At 44.9% G+C, this 24,168-nt stretch overlaps 1 protein-coding gene across 7 annotated transcripts in view; it reads left to right on the forward strand.

The window, feature by feature from the left end:
* The first annotated feature begins 3,585 nt into the window (after window positions 1-3,585).
* Window positions 3,586-24,168, forward strand: part of phf11 (PHD finger protein 11) — a 375,863-nt gene continuing 355,280 nt past the window's right edge. For 5 of the 7 annotated variants that reach the window (XM_059967905.1, XM_059967902.1, XM_059967906.1 and 2 more), the window contains exons 1-2: window positions 3,603-4,121; window positions 9,758-9,862. In XM_059967905.1, the coding sequence (XP_059823888.1) occupies window positions 4,026-4,121; window positions 9,758-9,862 (201 nt within the window). In that variant the 5' untranslated portion in view covers window positions 3,603-4,025. Of the gene's footprint in view, window positions 4,122-4,450; window positions 4,561-9,757; window positions 9,863-24,168 lie in introns of those variants that run through there. The other 2 variants (XM_059967909.1, XM_059967907.1) reach the window with 2 other exon arrangements.

Consider the following 24,168-nt stretch of genomic DNA (forward strand, 5'->3'; position numbering starts at 1 on the left):
GCTGAGACTAGAGGTCTTTGATATCAGTAAACTCTACAGCCAGTTGATTAGCATGGGTCTTCAGTGCCTAGCACGCTAAGTCTCAATAATAATCAAACAAAGGGTATGTGATTGTTATTTTATCAGTGGGAGAATAAATATGTAGATCTCAAAGTGAAAGATTGGGATGTTACTTTAAAGGGAGTTGTAGATTTTCCTTTTCCCAACTCATGCCCTGCATTATATTCAATAGTGATGTGCAATATTATGTGCTTACCTTTGTGTGCATCTGCAATGTGAAGAGGAAAATATCAGTATAGTTGCCAGTAATCACATAGAATGGCAGTGAAAGGACACCAGCTGCATGAATGTAGATGGGTCATCTGTTTGATCAATGACGTTAACTGAACGAAAATGTAATTATTATACTTTGGGAGAAAGCTGGAGTAGCACAACAGGGACTTGGCCCAACTAAAGGCAACAAAACAATTAGTTAAGGATGTGAAAACTATTTTTTGATGTTATCATAGATGACGCAATGTTATATTTAAATCTTGATTAAGACTCCATATATCACAAGTTATAAGGAATGAGATTTTGTACACAAAGAATGTGGACCTCTGTATCTCCAACAACAACTGGATCCTTGAATTACTAATCAGAACACCACAATCTGTGCAGATTGGTAATAATATCTCCACCTTGCTGACCATCAAAACTGGCGGACCTCAGACCGTTGTAGTCTCTCCTATGGCTAACCATAACTCAAATGGTTGCTGATGATACAACCATCATTGACAGAATCTCATGGTGACAAGAGGGTGTACAGAAGTAAGATATACCAACTACCTAGGTGGTGTCACAGCAACAGTCTTGCACTCAACGTTAGTAAGACCAAAGAGCTGATTGTGGACTTCGGAAAGGGTAGGATGAGGGAACACAAACCAGTTCTCAGAGGGATCAGAAGTGGAGTGAGAAATTTCAAGTTCCTGGGTATCAAGTTCTCTGAGGACCTAACCTAGACCCAACATATTGATGCAGCTATATTTAAAAAAGGCTAGAAAGCAGCACATTTCATTAGGAGTTTGGAGAAATTTGGCTTGTCACCTAAAACACTAAAGCTTCTGGAACTGTGGCATAGAGAGCATTCTGGCTGCATCACCATTTGGTGTGATGGTGGGCGCTACTGCAGAGGATCAAAAGAATCTGCATAAAGTTGTAAAATTAGTCAACTCTATCATGGGTACTAGCCTCTATTATCCAAGGCAGCTTGGATAATAAAGAAATTTCAGAGAGGTTTATTTTTCACTTTTATTAGGCCTTTGACTGGACCACCAGAATTCAGTATTAGCACTGTGGTATTCAAAGAATCAGGTCAACTGTTATCCTGCTGAGCACTGATTTGTCATAATGACCCCACTCCCTCATTGTCTGTGGCTGCACAAGCTCAAAGGGTAGCAACCACTGCTGTTGTACCATAGAGGAGTCTCCAAGCACGAGAGAGCTGTGCAGCCAAACGTGGGGGGGGGGGGGGGGGGAAACAACTGCTTCCATCACATGATATGAAATGATGAGAGAGATCATTTGGATTGGATTGATCAGCAGATGGAGGAGCTGTACGGTTTCCCAGCAAAGACAAACAGGCTATCACATTGTCCAGAATGGAGTCCCGCATCTCATTGCTAGGCAGCTGCTTATCTCTCCGCACCCTGCCCAATGGCAGCCACTGCACACCAGACTCATCATCGTGTGATGACAGGCAGAAGTCGCAGTTTTTGGCACAGCGATGCTGTCAGTAACACATCACTATATAAAGCTATACTGACACCCTTTCAATATAAAATACATAGTATTTTTGTTCTTGGGAATTTGGCCTGAATGAGTAAGGCATGCCTTGCTTGTCTCCTCCACTGCCAAAGTGAGGACTAATGTAAGTTGAAGGAACAACATTTCATATTCCACTTGAGTAGTCTACAGCCCAATGGCACGAGCATTAAGTTTTCCAAGTTTAAGTACTTCTCCCTTCTCCCCTTTGATTCTGTTCTCGTCCCAGTTTTGACCCCTTTCCCATCGGCCTCCCCTTCGTGATCCAGCTTCGCCCACAGGCTATCTCCTCTCGCATCCCATCGTATGTGGTTCTGGTCCTGAGCCCATCTACGTTTAACCTCCTTTAAAAAATATCCAACACTGGTAGCCATTCATGTTCTTGTTTGTATCCCTCCAGAAGCTGTCTTCAGCCTTTACACTCTCCTCTGCCCACCTTGCCTCATCTATCAGGCTCCAATGTCATTTACCTACCACTGTCTCCCAAGTCTTTCAACCCTCCTCAGTCCACCAACCTCATGTCTGTTTCAGCATTCTCCTCTCCTGATGCAAGATTTGACCAGAAATGTTGAAAGTTCCTTTCCTCCAACAGTTTACTTATTACTTTAGCATCCAACATCTGCTGTCTTTAGTGTCACCAGAGTATATGTGATGGTTGTCAGGAGGAACAAGAGAATGTAAAGGAGGAAGGAAAGATTTGGGAGGAATTCTTGTGGAGCGCCAGAGTGAATGGTTAAGCATGATGACATTGCAAGTGATTCTCCGTCAAAAACAGGTAAATAGAAATGTGATCAGCCAGTTGCAATCCCACATCTATGAGTGATGCTGGAAATGTATTTGGTCTTCAACGTCCCAGGTTGTTGACAGAGAAGGACTCTTTCTCCACTGATGCTGCCTGGCCTGTTGTGACTTTTCAACAATGTTTTCAGATTTCCTTCATTTGAATTCACAGGCTGTTTAAAAGGGGATTCAAACAAGGAGTTCTGGGGAATATGGACACGGATTTGGGAACTAATCAGATTGAAGAGGGAGTTTTTTTTTGTATCAGGAAGAATAATGACGATGAGGTTGGAGAGGGAAAGGAATTAGTTTTAAGTAGATTTTGCAAGGATTGAAATTACAACTGTATCTTTGCTTGAAGCTACAGCCTGGGTCTGATCTTTATCGCACCAAGTACGATGCCCTAACGTCATTATATCCACGGTAAATGCATTCAGTAAGTAAGAAGCAATGCTGGAGGAACTCAACAGGTCAGGCAGCATCTATGGATCCGAATAAATACAGCTGTAGTCGACGTTTTGGGCTGAGACCATCAGGACTGGAAAGGAAGGGAGAAGATGCCAGAATAAAAAGGTTGGGGGAGGGAAAGGAGTGCGAGCTGGAAGATTATAGGTAAAGATCAAGGGCTGGAGAAGAAGGAATCTGATAGGAGAGGAGAGTGAACCATGGAGAAAGGGAAGGAGGAGGCGAGCTGATAGGCAGGTAAGAAGAGGCCAGAGTGGGGAATAGATGGAGGGCGGAGGGTAAATGTTATTTTTTTACCGGAAGGAGAAATGGATATTCATGCCATCTGGTTGGAGGCTACCCAGATGAAATACCGAGGATGGATCATGGATCGACACTTAAGAACGGGAATGGGAATTAAACTGTTTGGCCACCGGGAAGCTCCGCTTTTGGCGGATGGAGCGAAGGTGCCCCCCAATAAGTGAGAAAGGTAGTCCCAAACTGAATGCTGCCCAGAACCTGCACGTTGAAGCCTCGGCTCTTCTGACTTCATAATTTAGCTTTACTGCTCCTCGCCCCGTCTAGAGGGCAGTAGCTGCTGGTTACCAAAGCGAGGATTGCGTGTACAAAAATAAAACAGCAGCCAAAGGGATCGTACGGACCCTGGTGCGTGTTAAGGACGAACGTGCATAGAGAGTGCGAGTGGCTAGAGGAAGTGACAGCGTAGTGTAAATGCTGTCCTTTCGACCGCTTATTCCGCTCTGCCTACCGAACTGAGTGAGGTCATAAGCGTCAACTTGCGCCTGTTCTCTCTCTCTGTGCCGAGGCCTCATTTCTGCGAAATCGAAACCGACTCAGTGAAAGCCGAGAGGGGATCGTTTGCGCATCCGCCTGCTACCTGGGTTACAACTGGGCTGGAAGTAACAAGGACGTCATAACTGTCAGGAAGATTCCGTCTGGGTATGAATGCCGTTCGGACCGACCAGAGTTGAGCCAAGATGAGAGAATGTCGACTGTGTCTGAGGGCAGAAGAAAGTAACCTAACGGGGAAACTCTTCGCTGATGACAGTATTGCAGTACATCAGAACTGCCTGGTAGGTAGACGCTACTGTGACATATTTGAAATCCCGTGGGTGTTAAAAGTTTGTTTGTCTCCACTACGTTTTGCCCCTAAGGATTTTTTTCGGTGATGGAATTTCTTTTGTGTGTGTGGGTGGGTCTTACACTTTTTTCATCCGTTCTCAACTCCGCAGAACATGGAAGATTGAATCGCAAACCCGCCCGTAAAATTGTTAAAGATAGCTAAACTCTTCGGATTGGTTTGGCAAGCGTCAGCACTTTTACAGTACCAGCCACTCGGGTTCAGTCCCCGTCGCTGCTCGTCGTCTCCCCGTGTCCTCCCGCAAAGGTGCGCCGGTTGGCCGGTTAATGGGGCATTGTAAACTGTCCGGTCATTCGGCCAGGATTAAATCGGGAGGGGGGCGGTTGCTAGGCGCCGCTGCTCGGAGGGCCTAGTCCGTGATGTATATTTCAGTAAGTAATATCAATGCAGCAAGCTTGGCTGCTACCCTCTGAAATAATGGTGTCATCCTGCCGGCCTGATTTGCGTGGATATTTTGTCGTCCATGCAAATTGGGGGAGTAGGTAGTTCCAGAAATTAAAATCTGGCGAGGCGGAGCTGAGGTTAGTGAGGAAGAAAATCACCTGGGTTAGTAAACTGTTTGGTGGGACCAAATTTGCTTTTACCTGCTCGAACCTTATCCCACACTGTTCCACGCACCTTTGTTGGTTAGGGTAGTCCCTGACTGAGTCATTAATGGTCCTGAAGCTCCGACACTTTGTGTATGCCATTGGATTTATTTTGCTTCAGGTGCGGAGTTTATTTTACCGCTAGCTCTCTTATCGCTGAGATCTACACTTACAGGAACAATGTCGCCCAGTTTATTATTCATCAGTTTGTAACTTTTTAACCTTCCAACTTCTGGTCTTTGCATCTAAATTCACAGGGCGACGCACGGACCAGTATCAACTACAGTGCCAGCATCTCCCCTCTGATTAATGGCACATCATTGTTACCATTGTTCACAGGGGAGTACCTACGGAAAATAGCACCTATGGCAAACACTGAAATTGCGCCCCCGTCCAAACATCTGACACCCATCTTTTAGATAACTTTACCATAATATCAGCTCAAAAATACAAGTCAAGCTCGTTAATCTTTTAGTTAACAAATTATGGGGCTACATGAAAATTATAACTGCACCTTCCTTGCTTTCACTGATGCAAATTGGTCTATGATGTGATCAAAGTCAGTTTTCTCAGTTTCTTCTCTTTCTACACTCAGCAGAGCAAGATCACAGAGTCTGCCTTGACCCATGGAGGCTCTCAAATATGAAAGTATGAGTTTTAACTTCCTGAATGATCTCTCACAGCTGGCGATGGAAACTGCGATGGTTAGCATTATCTGAATAGTAATGCAAGATTGGGGAAGATGCTCTCATCTCCATACTGAACAATAAATTCAGAAGCTCTTCAGGTCTTGATAGTTTTATGTTGACCCACCTTGATAGCAACATTCTGCAATCCAAAATTTCTTCATATAGCTGCTGTCCATCAACATCAGAGCAGTACAATTCGCCCAAATTTTCACACTTCTTCTTTAGGTCGTTACTGTCAGCACCGTGACACAGTCCCTTGACGTTGACAAGAAACCCACATTTGGCGTCAGTGTCGTGCAAACGAACGAATCTTTCGTCCATTTCTCTGTGAGGACGGTCGAGCGTTCCCTGCATGATTCTTTCCATTTCCTCCTTAGCTGTTAAGCCAGCGTCTCTCGAGTTCTCATCAGCCATTCGTTTCTTTCATCTCTGACGTCCTTCCGTTTCCATTCTTGACAGAATGACTCACAAACCAACACTTCTCGTTCATCATAAAAATTATCTCAGAGGGCTTTCAAATCCAGGGCAGCATTGTGGAAGTTCATGCTAGGATCCTGCAGCCACTTTTGAATACGGTCAATGCGAATGAGTACTTTGTTCCAAAATCCTAGCAAAATCAGAAAATGGTAACTCAACATGTGGTTATACAGCTGCCTTGTGTCATTTCTTGTTTCACTGGTCTCGTTTTCATTGTCTATCATGTCCTGGAGAATTTGAAGTATCTCCTCAAGGTACTTGTTGACGGGCTTCACTGCTTCTGTCCTTACACTCCACCTGGTTTTAGACTCCAACTTCACAACCACAGGCACCACGTTTTTGAGTTTTTCCCAGCACTGTGTTGAACGAGAGAAAAACAAATAGAGAGCTTTGATGGTTCCAAAAAACGTGACCATCATTGTATCCTGCTTGGCTGCATGTACACCCACCAAGCTGAGTGAGTGATTGTCACAATTCGCAAACACTGCCAGGTTGTTTTTCTCACTTATCCTTTGATGAACTCCACTTCTGTGTCCAGCCATCACAGCAGCCTTGCCATAGCACTGTGATCGATAATCTTGTAGCTCCATTTCGTCCTTCTCTAGCTGTTTCAAGATGTCTGCAACCAAGCTCTCAGCATCCTGCTGGCTTATCTGGATAAAACCCCAAGGCAGGACTCTATAACATGGACTGTTTTCCTCTCAAAGTCAACTTCCACTTATCTCACTACTTCTGACATCTGCTCTCAGTGTGCCTGATCAAGAGTCGAGTCGAATATGAGACCATAGTAGATGAATTCGTTCTCGACACCCAGTGAAAGATAAGATGTGGATCCAGGATGACTTTCCAAATGAGTGAGGTGTTCTTTTATGACAGGGTCAAAGATGGCCAGTAGTTTCAGTAAGCCAAGGAAATTTCCCACATTGGAGTCATTGTCTAGCTGAAGTGATTCCCTGTGTCCTCACAAAGCCAGATTCTGAGTCGCAAAGGATTTTATGCAGTGAAGGATTCTTGTCAAGATAGCACGCCACTTCTGCTTTTCCTTCTCAATCTGTGACTGAAATACTACGTCAATAACTCCTCTGTTTCCAGCTAAATTTCTTTCCATTTCTTTCCACTGTGTGAAGCATTCCCGATGATTCTTGGGATTTTCATGAACACTAATCCTTTCAGGTGCTTTCCACTGGTTGAATCCACTTTCCTGCTCCAATGAGGATTGATGGTCTGACCGGGAATAGAGAAGACAACAGATACAAAATGCAGATTTTTTAGAAGGGGAATAGTCCAGCCATGAGTGAGTCACTTCCTCACCATGACCATTTCACAATTTCTTCTTGAACCAAGTTTTGTTCATTGAGCAGTTATTTGTTGGTAGGAAAGGTCCCTCACTGTTCTAGAAATACTTCGAACCCAGCTTTGTTATTTCTGTTCTCAACTAGTCAGGCAGAATTGCTTTTCCAGTATCCTTGTTGAACTTCAGAAGTCCAGTGTCATGCTGTTCAATCACTTCTGGTATGACAGTTCGAGGCTCTTTGACACCATCCAGTTCACTAGGTTCAGTGTCATCAGGTTGAATCTCGTCAGGTAAAACCTCGTCAAAAAACTCAACATCACCACCACCACCATCATCTTCCCCTCCTGTCATGTCCACGTTCTCTGTGACAGCCTCACTCTTCATACTCGGATTTACCTGACTTGACTTCTTCCTCGGCTTGTGACGCATTTGTACTTGATCCACCTTCGGATTCTAATGAACTTGTAGCAGGTGCAGGCGACTCCATGGAACGTGTCGAACTACTTGTTCCAGGCTTTTCAAAGAAGGGCATGAAGAACTTGCTTGGCTTCTTGGCTTCCTCCACCTCCAACTTTCATCTCTTCTGTCCTTCATCTCCACTTCTTCGTGAAGAAACATTTCACAATCTTCTTACACAATCCTCTGAAATAAGGCCATCCTAGTGCTTCTCAGCCATGATAATCAAAGACAGATCATACATCTGAAGAAAATTCTTTTCTCACTATCCGAAGATGGCTTGTCTGACTTTAGTAGAAACTGCTCAGTGGCACCCCCCTTCAAGTGGTGCCCAGGGCATGTGCCATTCCTGCCGTACCTTAGATACGCCACTGGTTGTTCACCCATGCAACCCTTTTGAATTCCTCTGTCCTGTGCTCCACCTCTGGGGAACCTTCCATACATGAATACTAAACCAAATACCTCTAAAATTTAATCTAATGGGAACCGGGGATCTTCCGCCCTAGTCTCCCCTTCCAATTATCATCACAACTTCTGTGATGAGATAACTACACATGTTCCCCAGGTTATCAACACCTGGCTTGTATGTAATTTCTACTTATGAGTGAATAACGTAGAAAATGCTGGATGAAGTCAGGTCAGGCAGCATCTATGGATGGAAATAAATAGTTGATGTTTCGGGCTGAGACCCTTTAACAGGACTTGACCCCAAATGTCAACTATTTATTCCCTTCCATAGATGCTGTCTGGCCCTGCAGAGGTCCTCCTGCAGTTTGCGTGGGTTGCTAAAGACTTACAGCATCTGCAGAATCTCGAGTGGATACAAACAGATGTTTGGGAGACTGGCTTTGGGAAATAGATTTGCCGGCTGCAGGCAGGTCTTCTGCCATGTGAAAACTTATAAGAGAATGGATCTGAAAGTGGTATATGGTAACGTGTACTGTATGTACTTTGGTAGTAAATTTACTTTGAACTTTGGATTGTGCCAATATAATTTCAATTTGCAGAGAAACTTGAATAGCTGAGTTAAACACTTTGGTTGACTTTTGTTTTAATTTAAATATATTGACGCACTTTCACATTTCTGACTTGCAAACTGTTCAGGTTATGGATGTTTTATAGGCATGAAATCCTGTCGTAACCCATGGAGGACCTACATCTTAGGTAGCACAAATTTTTTTTATAGTTCAAAACTCTTCCAGTTCAAAAGCTGTCATTCATACAGTCACAGAATTTAAAGTCACGGAAATGTTATAGTCTGTTGAAACTCTGCCGGTGTGTAGTAGAGGAATCTCTCATTCTATCTCTCTCTTTTCAGGGCTTTACAGATTATCACAATCAGTGGAGGAGGAAGGGATTGACAGAATTCTGGGGTTGTGCAGTTGGAAAAGGGGATTAATCTTTGGAGCTGGAAAAAGTGCTTTGATTGTGATGGTAGGAGGAAGTCAGGTGAAAATCTTGATAGAAGACTTGGAAGGAGAGATTGGACAGAAGGTTGGAGGAAGGGGTGGTTGGGGTCAAAGAGAGGTGTGAGGGTTGGAATGGGTAGGGTCAAAAGGAGTACCTTGACCTGGGTAGGAAGATATGGATAGCCAGAGCAGAAATGGAGTGTGGGGACATGTCATTGGGCAGAGCATATGATGGGGAAAAGGCTTGAGAGTAAATTGGGGTTTGCTTGGTACAGGATCAGAGGGAGAAGGAAGAGCTGGAAGATCAGCAGTGAAGGTGACAGTGTGGCGCAGTCTCAAAGAAGTTTACCCATAGGAAGATGGACTGCTTGAACTTTAGAAGCAACCTGCACAAGGCCAAGGCCTGTTACTTCTTGCAGAAGTCAGCCTTGACCTTCCACTGAGGTTATATATGGGCACAACATTTGAAATCATTCTACATCACCAGGCAACCCCACACATGCCCATTGAGCTCCATGTACCCACACTTCATATTCCTGAAAATCCCAGCAACTATTTTTAACCATCTATTTTGACCTGAAAGTGGACTTCCATGTACAAATATTTGGGTATCCCTGACTTCTGAGATGCATTTACATTATTTTTTTCTTTTTCAGCTTTTCTCTTCAAATCTTGTCAATCAAAATTCTCAAGATTTTGATGTTTTTGGTGGATTTTTGCTCAAAGATATAAAAAAGGAAATTACCAGAGGAAGCAAGTTGGTAAGATTTCAAAAATTATATGTACCGTTTACTCAAAGTAACTCATGGATTGAAACTAAAATGTTCCAGTACAAGTTGTGGCATATTTCTATGTAAATTTACTGTGATAATCAATAAAACTGCACTTTGAAACCTGAAAATAGAAAAGTAATTACTGTGGGCGAAGCAGACTTGTATATTTATGGCAATTCTGGTTTAAGGTGCTCGTGAGTTCAGCAACTACTTACCAGCGGCAAGCAAGCCAAAAGAACCAACTAAATACTTCATTAATAACATGATTTCCAGTAAACGATTGCTGCAAACAATTTACAGGCAGTCCCCGAGTTATGTACGAGTTCCGTTCCTGTGTCCGTCTTTAAATCGGGTTTGTACGTAAGTTGGAACAAGTACATCCGGTATTATTTAGCGTCAGTTAGTCAAACTTTTGTCCTAGTATATAGTATATATTTTACCTTTCTATGCATATAAAACACTTAACTAATGTATGTATTTCAATAATTAAACGACTGTGTTGTTTAGTAATAATTGTAGCTTTCATCGGGCCAAGGCCTTTCACATGCTCCATTATTCTCATTTTATCCTTTAAAATTGTTCCGATCGTTGACTAACTGTAGCCTAACGCTTTTCCAATGACCGATGACGTTTCACCACTTTCCAAATGTTTTATTATTTCCATTTTATTTTCAATCGTGATTGTTTCCAGTCAACGGAACAGAAACACTGCAGGTGGCGGGTCCCAAGCTCCGCCGGCTCCTAAGGACCACCTCACTGAATTCCCCAGGTCCTAAAATCCACCACACTGAGACAGGTTAAATGGAACAGGTGGGAGTTCAGGAGCGGTCTGTCACTGGATCGAACAGGGAACCTCTGTTCTTGGACCCAGTGCTGATCTCACTGTGCTACCGGCTGGCCGGAAAAGGTGGGGGGGGGGGGGATGAGGTCAGGGTGAATCTTGCTAAGAAAAATTTAAGCCAAATACAAAGTTACACACTCAACACAGTGTCAATGGCAACGACTTGGGTATGAAATGGTGGACAGTGTGGCGATCCGTCTTAAAATGGCGGATGGCGTCGCGATCCGACTTAAAATGGCAGACAGTGTTCTCCTTCCTCGGTTTGTAAGTACGAGTTGTTCGTAAGTCGGACGTTCGTAACTCGGGGACTACCTGTACTTTTGTTGTTTGCGTGATTTGTATTTTTTTTCTCTTTGCACGTTGGGTGTTTGATGGTCTCTTTTAATGGTTTCTACTGGGGTTTCTTTGTTTTGTGGCTGCCTGTAAGGAGGTGAATCTCAAGGTTATATATAAGTATGCATACTTTGATAAATGTACTTTGAACTTTGAATTGAAAATTAATGTTTCATATTAAGATAGTTACTAGTGGAAAGGATAAACTTTGTAACTTTTTCCTCTAGGATCACAGCTTGGCACGTGAAATTGGTTTGAAAGATTGTGATGCTAGATTGTTATTTGAGTATTGATGAATGATCAGCAGCGATGAATGAGCGTGTGCTACTCACTTTTTTAACGTGAGATATAGCGTAGTACTTCAAGTGAATCTTGAGAAATTACCACGCGTGTTTTAAAAATAATGGGAATCAACCATAAGTGCAGTCATTACAAAACTCTGTAATTTAGTAACTATGCCAGTTAAACTTATTAATGGGGAAGAATCTGGGCACAGAGTCTCACTGCAGGGCAATGTAATTGGTGGAAGCATACATAATCTAGAGTTATGGTTTCACTCTGAGAGGCTGGTCTGACGTGATCAAAGTTCAAAGTACATTTATTATCAAAGTATGTATATATCCTTGATATTTGTCTCCTACCAGGCAGCCATGAAACAAAGAAATTCAAAAACAAACAGATATATAAGACTGTCTAACACCCAATATACAGAGAATAAAAACCATGCCCATTTAAAAAAAAGAATAAAATAACCCATGCAAAAAAAAATCATGCGAACAAATATCATTTCTGAACTGAAGTCTGTAAAGAGAGTTCCATAGTTGAGTGCAGAGCTGAGTAAAAGTCATGGAGCAGTGATTCAAACTGGCCTGTACCTCACCTCGGACCCCTACACCCTGACATTTTCAATTTGGCCCGGTGCTTAACTCTCCATCTGAACAATCTGTTCTACCACTATGAGCAGTGATCTGAACTGGCTGTACCTCGCCACTCTGACCTTTTCAATCTGGCCTGGCACTTAAATTTCCATCTAAACAACGGGTTCCGCTGCTTGGTTACGCCAGACTTGGCTGCCTAGAATCCAGCCTGTAAATTTCCATCCAAGCATTGTGACCAGTTCTTCAATATGCTCTGAGGCCTGGATGCCAAGTTTTCAATTTGACCTGTACCCAACCTTTCATGCTTTTCCATGCTTTTGCCACATCAAATTGCCTTCAAGTCCTAAGGGAGGTTATTACTATTACTTGCAATGATCATTTGCCAGAACAAGTGTGGTTAACAAGGTATTTAGTTGCTAACCTTGTTTCGTTAGCAACCAGCCAGAAGTCACTGAGGTACACCAGTGGTCACGTGACAATGTATTACGTGAAGTTATGCACTTTTGGTGTTTGGTGCTTGAAGTTCAATTGATGAGTTGTTATGGTTTTTCATAAACATAAATCTCCTCATCATTTTATTGGTGAAAACCTACAATACAGCATGGAAACAGGTCTGTTGGCTCAACTTGCCCACGCCGTCTGTGCTAGTCCCATCTACCTCTGCTATCCATGTAGTTATCTAGATGGCTTCCAAATGTTGCTAACTTCCCTACCTCAACCACTATTTCTGCCAGCTCATTCCAAATACACCCACTCCATTGTGTGAAGAAGCTGCTCTTCATGTCCTTTTCAAATTTTTTGCTTCTAATCTTAAACCTACACCCTCTTGCGTTTAGCAAACTCTCCCAGGGAAAAATATTATGATTTTGTCTACCTCCAGTAGTCACCACTCAATCTACAACATTTTTGACAATAAAATCCTTGTTAACATTCCAGGGAATAGTCCTTGCCCGTGCAACCTGTCCTTGTGACTCAGGTCCTGAAGTCCAAACAACATCTTGGTCATTCTTCTCTGCTCTCCTAGTTTCATGGCATCATTCCTATGACAGGGTGACCAAATCTGTACATAATACTTAAAAGTGTGGCCCCACCAACATCTAGTGTAACTACAGCGTAACTTCCCAGCCTGACTGTTGAAGGTCAATGTGCCAAACTCCTTTCTTACCATCCTATCTACCTGTAAGGCCACTAGGTCCTTCTGTTCCATGCACTCACTGAATAAGTCATCCCATCACCTTCCACTCACTGAATAAGTCCTTCCATCACCTCTCACTCACTGAATAAGTCATCCCATCACCTCCCACTCACTGAATAAGTCATCAAATCACCTTCCACTCACTGAATAAGTCATCCCATCACCTTCCACTCACTGAATAAGTCATCCCGTCACCTTCCACTCACTGAATAAGTCCTCCCACTCACTGAATAAGTTCTCCCATCATCTCCCATTCACTGAATAAGTCATCCCATCACCTCCCACTCATTGAATAAGTCCTCCCATCACCTTCCACTCACTGAATAAGTCCTCCCATCATCTCCCACTCACGAAGTCCTCCCATCATCTTCCACTCACTGAATAAGACATCCCATCATCTCCCCCTCACTGAATAAGTCATCCCATCATCTCCCACTCACTGAATAAGTCCTCCCATCACCTCCCACTCACTGAATAAGTCATCAAATCACCTTCCACTCACTGAATAAGTCATCCCATCACCTTCCACTCACTGAATAAGTCATCCCGTCACCTTCCACTCACTGAATAAGTCCTCCCACTCAAGTTCTCCCATCATCTCCCATTCACTGAATAAGTCATCCCATCACCTCCCACTCATTGAATAAGTCCTCCCATCACCTTCCACTCACTGAATAAGTCCTCCCATCATCTCCCACTCACGAAGTCCTCCCATCATCTCCCACTCACGAAGTCCTCCCATCATCTTCCACTCACTGAATAAGACATCCCATCATCTCCCCCTCACTGAATAAGTCATCCCATCATCTCCCACTCACTGAATAAGTCCTCCCATCATCTCCCACTCACGAAGTCCTCCCATCATCTTCCACTCACTGAATAAGACATCCCATCATCTCCCCCTCACTGAATAAGTCATCCCATCATCTCCCACTCACTGAATAAGTCCTCCCATCACCTCCCACTCACTAATTGTCCTCCCATCACCTTCCACTCACTGAATAAGTCCTCCCAACATCTCCCACTCACTGAATAAGTCCTCCCATCACCTCCCACTCACTGAATAAGTCCTCCCATCACCTTCCACTCACTGAATAAGTCCTCCCATCACCTTCCACTCACTGAATAAGTCCTCCCATCACCTTCCACTCACTGAATAAGTCCACCCATCATCTCCCACTCACTGAATAAGTCATCCCATCACCTTCAAGTCACTGAATAAATCATCCCATCACCTTCCACTCACTGAATAAGTCCTCCCATAATCTCCCACTAACTGAATAAGTCCTCCCATCACCTCCCACTCACTAATTGTCCTCACATCACCTTCCACTCACTGAATAAGACATCCCATCATCTCCCACTAACTGAATAAGTCCTCCCATCACCTCCCACTCACTAATTGTCCTCACATCACCTTCCACTCACTGAATAAGTCCTCCCATCATCTCCCACTCACTAAATAAGTCATCCCATCACCTTCCAGTCACTGAATAAGTCATCCCATCACCTCCCACTCACTGAATAAGTCATCCCATCACCTCCCATTCCCTGAATAAGTCCTTAAATCACCTTCCACTCACGGAATAAGTCATCCCATCACCTCCCACTCACTGAATAAGTCATCCCATCACCTCCCACTCACTGAATAAATCATCCCATCACCTCCCACTCACTGAATAAGTCCTTCCATCACCTCCCAATCGCTGAATAAGTCATCCCATCACCTCCCAATCACTGAAGAAGTCCTGCTATCACCTCCCACTCACTGAATAAGTCATCCCATGACCTCCCACTCACTGAATAAGTCATCCCATTACCTTCCACTCACTGAATAAGTCATTCCATCATCTCCCACTCACTGAATAAGTCCTCCCATCATCTCCCACTCACTGAATACGTCATCCCATCACCTCCCACTCACTGAATAAGTCATCCCATCACCTTCCACTCACTGAATAAGTCCTCCCATCACCTGCCACTCACTGAATAAGTCATCCCATCACTCCCACTCACTGAATAAGTCCTCCCATCACCTCCCACTCACTGAATAAGTCCTTCCATCACCTTCCAGTCACTGAATAAGCCATCCTATCACCTCCCACTCACTGAATAAGTCCTCCCATCACCTCCCACTCACTGAATAAGTCCTTCCATCACCTCCCAATCACTGAATAAGTCCTTCCATCACCTCCCAATCACTGAATGTCCTCCCATCACCTCCCACTCACTGAATAAGTCATCCCATCACCTCCCACTCACTGAATAAATCATCCCATCACCTCCCACTCACTGAATAAGTCATCCCATCACCTCCCACTCACTGAATGTCATCCCATGACCTCCCACTCACTGAATAAGTCATCCCATCATCTCCCACTCACTGAATAAGCCCTCCCATCATCTCCCACTCACTGAATAAGTCATTCCATCACTCCCACTCAGTGAATAAGTCCTCCCATCACCTCCCACTCACTGAATAAGTCCTTCCATCACCTTCCAGTCACTGAATAAGCCATCCTATCACCTCCCACTCACTGAATAAGTCCTTCCATCACCTCCCACTCACTGAATAAGTCATCCCATCACCTCCCACTCACTGAATAAGTCATCCCATCACCTCCCACTCACTCAATAAGTCATCCCATCACCTCCCATTCACTGAATAAGTCATCAAATCACCATCCACTCACTGAATAAGTCATCCCATCACCTTCCACTCACTGAATAAGTCATCCCGTCACCTTCCACTCACTGAATAAGTCCTCCCACTCACTGAATAAGTTCTCCCATCATCTCCCATTCACTGAATAAGTCATCCCATCACCTCCCACTCATTGAATAGGTCCTCCCATCACCTTCCACTCACTGAATAAGTCCTCCCATCATCTCCCACTCACGAAGTCCTCACATCATCTTCCACTCACTGAATAAGACATCCCATCATCTCCCCCTCACTGAATAAGTCATCCCATCATCTCCCACTCACTGAATAAGTCCTCCCATCACCTCCCACTCACTAATTAAGTCCTCCCATCACCTCCCACTCACTAATTGTCCTCACATCACCTTCCACTCACTGAATAAGTCCTCCCAACATCTCCCACTCACTGAATAAGTCCTCCCATCATCTTCCACTCACAGAATAAGTCATCCCATCATCTCCCACTCACTGAATAAGTCCTCCCATCACCTCCCACTCACTGAATAAGCCCTCCCATCACCTTCCACTCACTGAATAAGTCCTCCCATCATCTCCCACTCACTGAATAAGTCATCCCATCACCTTCCAGTCACTGAATAAATCATCCCATCACCTTCCACTCACTGAATAAGTCCTCCCATCATCTCCCACTAACTGAATAAGTCATCCCATCACCTCCCACTCACTGAATAAATCATCCCACCTTCCACTCACTGAATAAGTCCTCCCATCACCTCCCACTCACTGAATAAGTCATCCCATCACCTCCCACTCACTGAATAAGTCATCCCATCACCTCCCACTCACTGAATAAGTCATCCCATCACCTCCCACTCACTGAATAAGTCATCCCATCACCTCCCACTCACTGAATAAGTCATCCCATCACCTTCCAGTCACTGAATAAGTCATCCCATCACCTCCCACTCACTGAGTAAGTCATCCCATCACGTCCCATTCACTGAATAAGTCCTTAAATCACCTTCCACTCACGGAATAAGTCATCCCATCACCTCCCACTCACTGAATAAATCATCCCATCACCTTCCACTCTCTGAATAAGTCCTCCCATCATCTCCCACTCACTGAATAGGTCATCCCATCACCTTCCAGTCACTGAATAAGTCATCCCATCACCTCCCACTCAATGAATAAGTCATCCCATCATCTCCCCCTCACTGAATAAGTCATCCCATCATCTCCCACTCACTGAATAAGTCCTCCCATCACCTCCCACTCACTAATTAAGTCCTCCCATCACCTCCCACTCACTAATTGTCCTCACATCACCTTCCACTCACTGAATAAGTCCTCCCAACATCTCCCACTCACTGAATAAGTCCTCCCATCACCTCCCACTCACTGAATAAGTCCTCCCATCACCTCCCACTCACTAATTGTCCTCACATCACCTTCCACTCACTGAATAAGTCCTCCCATCATCTCCCACTCACTGAATAAGTCATCCCATCACATTCCAGTCACTGAATAAGTCATCCCATCACCTCCCACTCACTGAATAAGTCATCCCATCACCTCCCATTCCCTGAATAAGTCCTTAAACCACCTTCCACTCACGGAATAAGTCATCCCATCACCTCCCACTCACTGAATAAGTCATCCCATCACCTCCCACTCACTGAATAAATCATCCCATCACCTCCCACTCACTGAATAAGTCCTTCCATCACCTCCCAATCGCTGAATAAGTCATCCCATCACCTCCCAATCACTGAATAAGTCCTGCTATCACCTCCCACTCACTGAATAAGTCATCCCATCACCTCCCACTCACTGAATGTCATCCCATGACCTCCCACTCACTGAATAAGTCATCCCATCACCTTCCACTCACTGAATAAGTCATTCCATCATCTCCCACTCACTGAATGTCCTCCCATCATCTCCCACTCACTGAATAAGTCATCCCATCACCTTCCAGTCACTGAATAAGTCATCCCATCACCTTCCACTCACTGAATAAGTCCTCCCATCACCTTCCACTCACTGAATAAGTGATCCCATCACTCCCACTCACTGAATAAGTCCTCCCATCACCTCCCACTCACTGAATAAGTCCTTCCATCACCTTCCAGTCACTGAATAAGCCATCCTATCACCTCCCACTCACTGAATAAGTTCTCCCATCACCTCCCACTCACTGAATAAGTCATCCCATCATCTCCCACTCACTGAATAAGTCCTCCCATCACCTCCCACTCACTAATTAAGTCCTCCCATCACCTCCCACTCACTAATTGTCCTCACATCACCTTCCACTCACTGAATAAGTCCTCCCAACATCTCCCACTCACTGAATAAGTCCTCCCATCACCTCCCACTCACTGAATAAGTCCTCCCATCACCTCCCACTCACTAATTGTCCTCACATCACATTCCACTCACTGAATAAGTCCTCCCATCATCTCCCACTCACTGAATAAGTCATCCCATCACCTTCCAGTCACTGAATAAGTCATCCCATCACCTCCCACTCACTGAATAAGTCATCCCATCACCTCCCATTCCCTGAATAAGTCCTTAAACCACCTTCCACTCACGGAATAAGTCATCCCATCACCTCCCACTCACTGAATAAGTCATCCCATCACCTCCCACTCACTGAATAAATCATCCCATCACCTCCCACTCACTGAATAAGTCCTTCCATCACCTCCCAATCGCTGAATAAGTCATCCCATCACCTCCCAATCACTGAATAAGTCCTGCTATCACCTCCCACTCACTGAATAAGTCATCCCATCACCTCCCACTCACTGAATGTCATCCCATGACCTCCCACTCACTGAATAAGTCATCCCATCACCTTCCACTCACTGAATAAGTCATTCCATCATCTCCCACTCACTGAATGTCCTCCCATCATCTCCCACTCACTGAATAAGTCATCCCATCACCTTCCAGTCACTGAATAAGTCATCCCATCACCTTCCACTCACTGAATAAGTCCTCCCATCACCTTCCACTCACTGAATAAGTGATCCCATCACTCCCACTCACTGAATAAGTCCTCCCATCACCTCCCACTCACTGAATAAGTCCTTCCATCACCTTCCAGTCACTGAATAAGCCATCCTATCACCTCCCACTCACTGAATAAGTTCTCCCATCACCTCCCACTCACTGAATAAGTCCTTCCATCACCTCCCAATCACTGAATAAGTCCTTCCATCACCTCCCAATCACTGAATAAGTCCTCCCATCACCTCCCACTCACTGAATAAGTCATCCCATCACCTCCCACTCACTGAATAAATCATCCCATCACCTCCCACTCACTGAATAAGTCATCCCATCACCTCCCACTCACTGAATGTCATCCCATGACCTCCCACTCACTGAATAAGTCATCCCATCATCTCCCACTCACTGAATAAGCCCTCCCATCATCTCCCACTCACTGAATAAGTCATCCCATCACCTCCCACTCACTGAATAAGTCATCCCATCACTCCCACTCAGTGAATAAGTCCTCCCATCACCTCCCACTCACTGAATAAGTCCTTCCATCACCTTCCAGTCACTGAATAAGCCATCCTATCACCTCCCACTCACTGAATAAGTCCTTCCATCACCTTCCACTCACTGAATAAGTCATCCCATCACCTCCCACTCACTGAATAAGTCATCCCATCACCTCCCACTCACTCAATAAGTCATCCCATCACCTCCCACTCACTGAATAAGTCATCAAATCACCTTCCACTCACTGAATAAGTCATCCCATCACCTTCCACTCACTGAATAAGTCATCCCGTCACCTTCCACTCACTGAATAAGTCCTCCCACTCACTGAATAAGTCCTCCCATCATCTCCCATTCACTGAATAAGTCATCCCATCACCTCCCACTCATTGAATAGGTCCTCCCATTACCTTCCACTCACTGAATAAGTCCTCCCATCATCTCCCACTCACGAAGTCCTCACATCATCTTCCACTCAATGAATAAGACATCCCATCATCTCCCCCTCAATGAATAAGTCATCCCATCATCTCCCACTCACTGAATAAGTCCTCCCATCACCTCCCTCTCACTAATTAAGTCCTCCCATCACCTCCCACTCACTAATTGTCCTCACATCACCTTCCACTCACTGAATAAGTCCTCCCAACATCTCCCACTCACTGAATAAGTCCTCCCATCACCTCCCACTCACTGAATAAGTCATCCCATCACCTCCCATTCACTGAATAAGTCCTTAAATCACCTTCCACTCACGGAATAAGTCATCCCATCACCTCCCACTCACTGAATAAATCATCCCATCACCTTCCACTCACTGAATAAGTCCTCCCATCATGTCCCACTCACTGAATAGGTCATCCCATCACCTTCCAGTCACTGAATAAGTCATCCCATCACCTCCCACTCACTGAATAAGTCATCCCATCACCTCCCATTCCCCGAATAACTCCTTAAATCACCTTCCACTCACGGAATAAGTCATCCCATCACCTCCCACTCACTGAATAAGTCATCCCATCACCTCCCACTCACTGAATAAATCATCCCATCACCTCCCACTCACTGAATAAGTCATCCCATCACTCCCACTCAGTAAATAAGTCCTCCCATCACCTCCCAATCACTGAATAAGTCCTGCTATCACCTCCCACTCACTGAATAAGTCATTCCATCACCTCCCACTCACTGAATAAATCATCCCATCACCTCCCACTCACTGAATAAGTCATCCCATCACCTTCCACTCACTGAATGTCATCCCATGACCTCCCACTCACTGAATAAGTCATCCCATCACCTTCCACTCACTGAATAAGTCATTCCATCATCTCCCACTCACTGAATAAGTCCTCCCATCATCTCCCACTCACTGAATAAGTCATCCCATCACCTTCCAGTCACTGAATAAGTCATCCCATCACCTTCCACTCACTGAATAAGTCCTCCCATCACCTTCCACTCACTGAATAAGTCATCCCATCACTCCCACTCACTGAATAAGTCCTCCCATCACCTCCCACTCACTGAATAAGTCCTTCCATCACCTTCCAGTCACTGAATAAGCCATCCTATCACCTCCCACTCACTGAATAAGTCCTCCCATCACCTCCCAATCACTGAATAAGTCCTTCCATCACCTCCCAATCACTGAATAAGTCCTTCCATCACCTCCCAATCACTGAATAAGTCCTCCCATCACCTCCCACTCACTGAATAAGTCATCCCATCACCTCCCACTCACTGAATAAATCATCCCATCACCGCTCACTCACTGAATGTCATCCCATGACCTCCCACTCACTGAATAAGTCATCCCATCATCTCCCACTCACTGAATAAGCCCTCCCATCATCTCCCACTCACTGAATAAGTCATCCCATCACCTCCCACTCACTGAATAAGTCATCCCATCACTCCCACTCAGTAAATAAGTCCTCCCATCACCTCCCACTCACTGAATAAGTCCTTCCATCACCTTCCAGTCACTGAATAAGCCATCCATTCACCTCCCACTCACTGAATAAATCATCCCATCACATTCCACTCACTGAATAAGTCCTTCCATCACCTCCCACTCACTCAATAAGTCATCCCATCACCTCCCACTCACTGAATAAGTCATCAAATCACCTTCCACTCACTGAATAAGTCATCACATCACCTTCCACTCACTGAATAAGTCATCCCGTCACCTTCCACTCACTGAATAAGTCCTCCCATCATCTCCCACTCACGAAGTCCTCCCATCATCTTCCACTCACTGAATAAGACATCCCATCATCTCCCCCTCACTGAATAAGTCATCCCATCATCTCCCACTCACTGAATAAGTCCTCCCATCACCTCCCACTCACTAATTAAGTCCTCCCATCACCTCCCACTCACTAATTGTCCTCACATCACCTTCCACTCACTGAATAAGTCCACCCAACATCTCCCACTCACTGAATAAGTCCTCCCATCATCTTCCACTCACAGAATCAGTCATCCCATCATCTCCCACTCTGAATAAGTCCTCCCATCACCTCCCACTCACTGAATAAGCCCTCCCATCACCTTCCACTCACTGAATAAGTCCTCCCATCATCTCCCACTCACTGAATAAGTCATCCCATCACCTTCCAGTCACTGAATAAATCATCCCATCACCTTCCACTCACTGAATAAGTCCTCCCATCACCTCCCATTCCCTGAATAAGTCATCCCATCACCTCCCATTCACTGAATAAGTCCTTAAATCACCTTCCACTCACGGAATTAGTCATCCCATCACCTCCCACTCACTGAATAAATCATCCCATCACCTTCCACTCACTGAATAAGTCCTCCCATCATGTCCCACTCACTGAATAGGTCATCCCATCACCTTCCAGTCACTGAATAAGTCATCCCATCACCTCCCACTCACTGAATAAGTCATCCCATCACCTCCCATTCCCTGAATAAGTCCTTAAATCTCCTTCCACTCACGGAATAAGTCATCCCATCACCTCCCACTCACTGAATAAGTCATCCCATCACCTCCCACTCACTGAATAAATCATCCCATCACCTCCCACTCACTGAATAAGTCCTTCCATCACCTCCCAATCGCTGAATAAGTCATCCCATCACCTCCCAATCACTGAATAAGTCCTGCTATCACCTCCCACTCACTGAATAAGTCATTCCATCACCTCCCACTCACTGAATAAATCATCCCATCACCTCCCACTCACTGAATAAGTCATCCCATCACATCCCACTCACTGAATGTCATCCCATGACCTCCCACTCACTGAATAAGTCATCCCATCACCTTCCACTCACTGAATAAGTCATCCCATCACCTTCCACTCACTGAATAAGTCATCCCATCACCTCCCACTCACTGAATAAGTCATCCCATCACCTCCCATTCACTGAATAAGTCCTTAAATCACCTTCCACTCACGGAATAAGTCATCCCATCACCTCCCACTCACTGAATAAGTCATCCCGTCACCTTCCACTCACTGAATATGTCCTCCCACTCACTGAATAAGTTCTCCCATCATCTCCCATTCACTGAATAAGTCATCCCATCACCTCCCACTCATTGAATAGGTCCTCCGATCACCTTCCACTCACTGAATAAGGCATCCCATCACCTTCCAGTCACTGAATAAGTCATCCCATCACCTCCCACTCACTGAATAAGTCATCCCATCACCTCCCATTCACTGAATAAGTCCTTAAATCACCTTCCAGTCACTGAATAAGTCATCCCATCACCTCCCACTCACTGAATAAGTCCTCCCATCATCTTCCACTCACTGAATAAGTCCTCCCATCATCTCCCACTCACTGAATAAGTCCTCCCATCATCTTCCACTCACTGAATAAGTCCTCCCATCATCTCCCACTCACTGAATAAGTCATGCCATCACCTCCCACTCACTGAATAAATCATCCCATCACCTCCCAATCACTGAATAAGTTCTCCTATCACCTCCCACTCACTGAATAAGTTCTCCTATCACCTCCCACTCACTGAATAAGTCCTTCCATCACCTCCCAATCACTGAATAAGTCCTGCTATCACCTCCCACTCACTGAATAAGTCATCCCATCACCTCCCACTCACTGAATAAGTCCTTCCATCACCTTCCAGTCACTGAATAAGCCATCCTATCACCTCCCACTCACTGAATAAATCATCCCATCACATTCCACTCACTGAATAAGTCCTTCCATCACCTCCCACTCACTGAATAAGTCATCCCATCACCACCCACTCACTCAATAAGTCATCCCATCACCTCCTACTCACTGAATAAGTCATCAAATCACCTTCCACTCACTGAATAAGTCATCCCATCACCTTCCACTCACTGAATAAGTCATCCCGTCACCTTCCACTCACTGAATAAGTCCTCCCACTCACTGAATAAGTTCTCCCATCATCTCCCATTCACTGAATAAGTCCTCCCATCACCTTCCACTCACTGAATAAGTCCTCCCATCATCTCCCACTCACGAAGTCCTCCCATCATCTTCCACTCACTGAATAAGACATCCCATCATCTCCCATTCACTGAATAAGTCATCCCATCACCTCCCATTCACTGAATAAGTCCTTAAATGACCTTCCACTCACGGAATAAGTCATCCCATCACCTCCCACTCACTGAATAAGTCATCCCGTCACCTTCCACTCACTGAATAAGTCCTCCCACTCACTGAATAAGTTCTCCCATCCTCTCCCATTCACTGAATAAGTCATCCCATCACCTCCCACTCGTTGAATAGGTCCTCCCATCACCTTCCACTCACTGTATAAGTCATCCCATCACCTTCCAGTCACTGAATAAGTCATCCCATCACCTCCCACTC

The sequence above is a fragment of the Hypanus sabinus genome, chromosome 4 (genome assembly GCF_030144855.1).
Source record: "Hypanus sabinus isolate sHypSab1 chromosome 4, sHypSab1.hap1, whole genome shotgun sequence".
NCBI classification, from domain to species: Eukaryota; Metazoa; Chordata; class Chondrichthyes; order Myliobatiformes; family Dasyatidae; genus Hypanus; species Hypanus sabinus.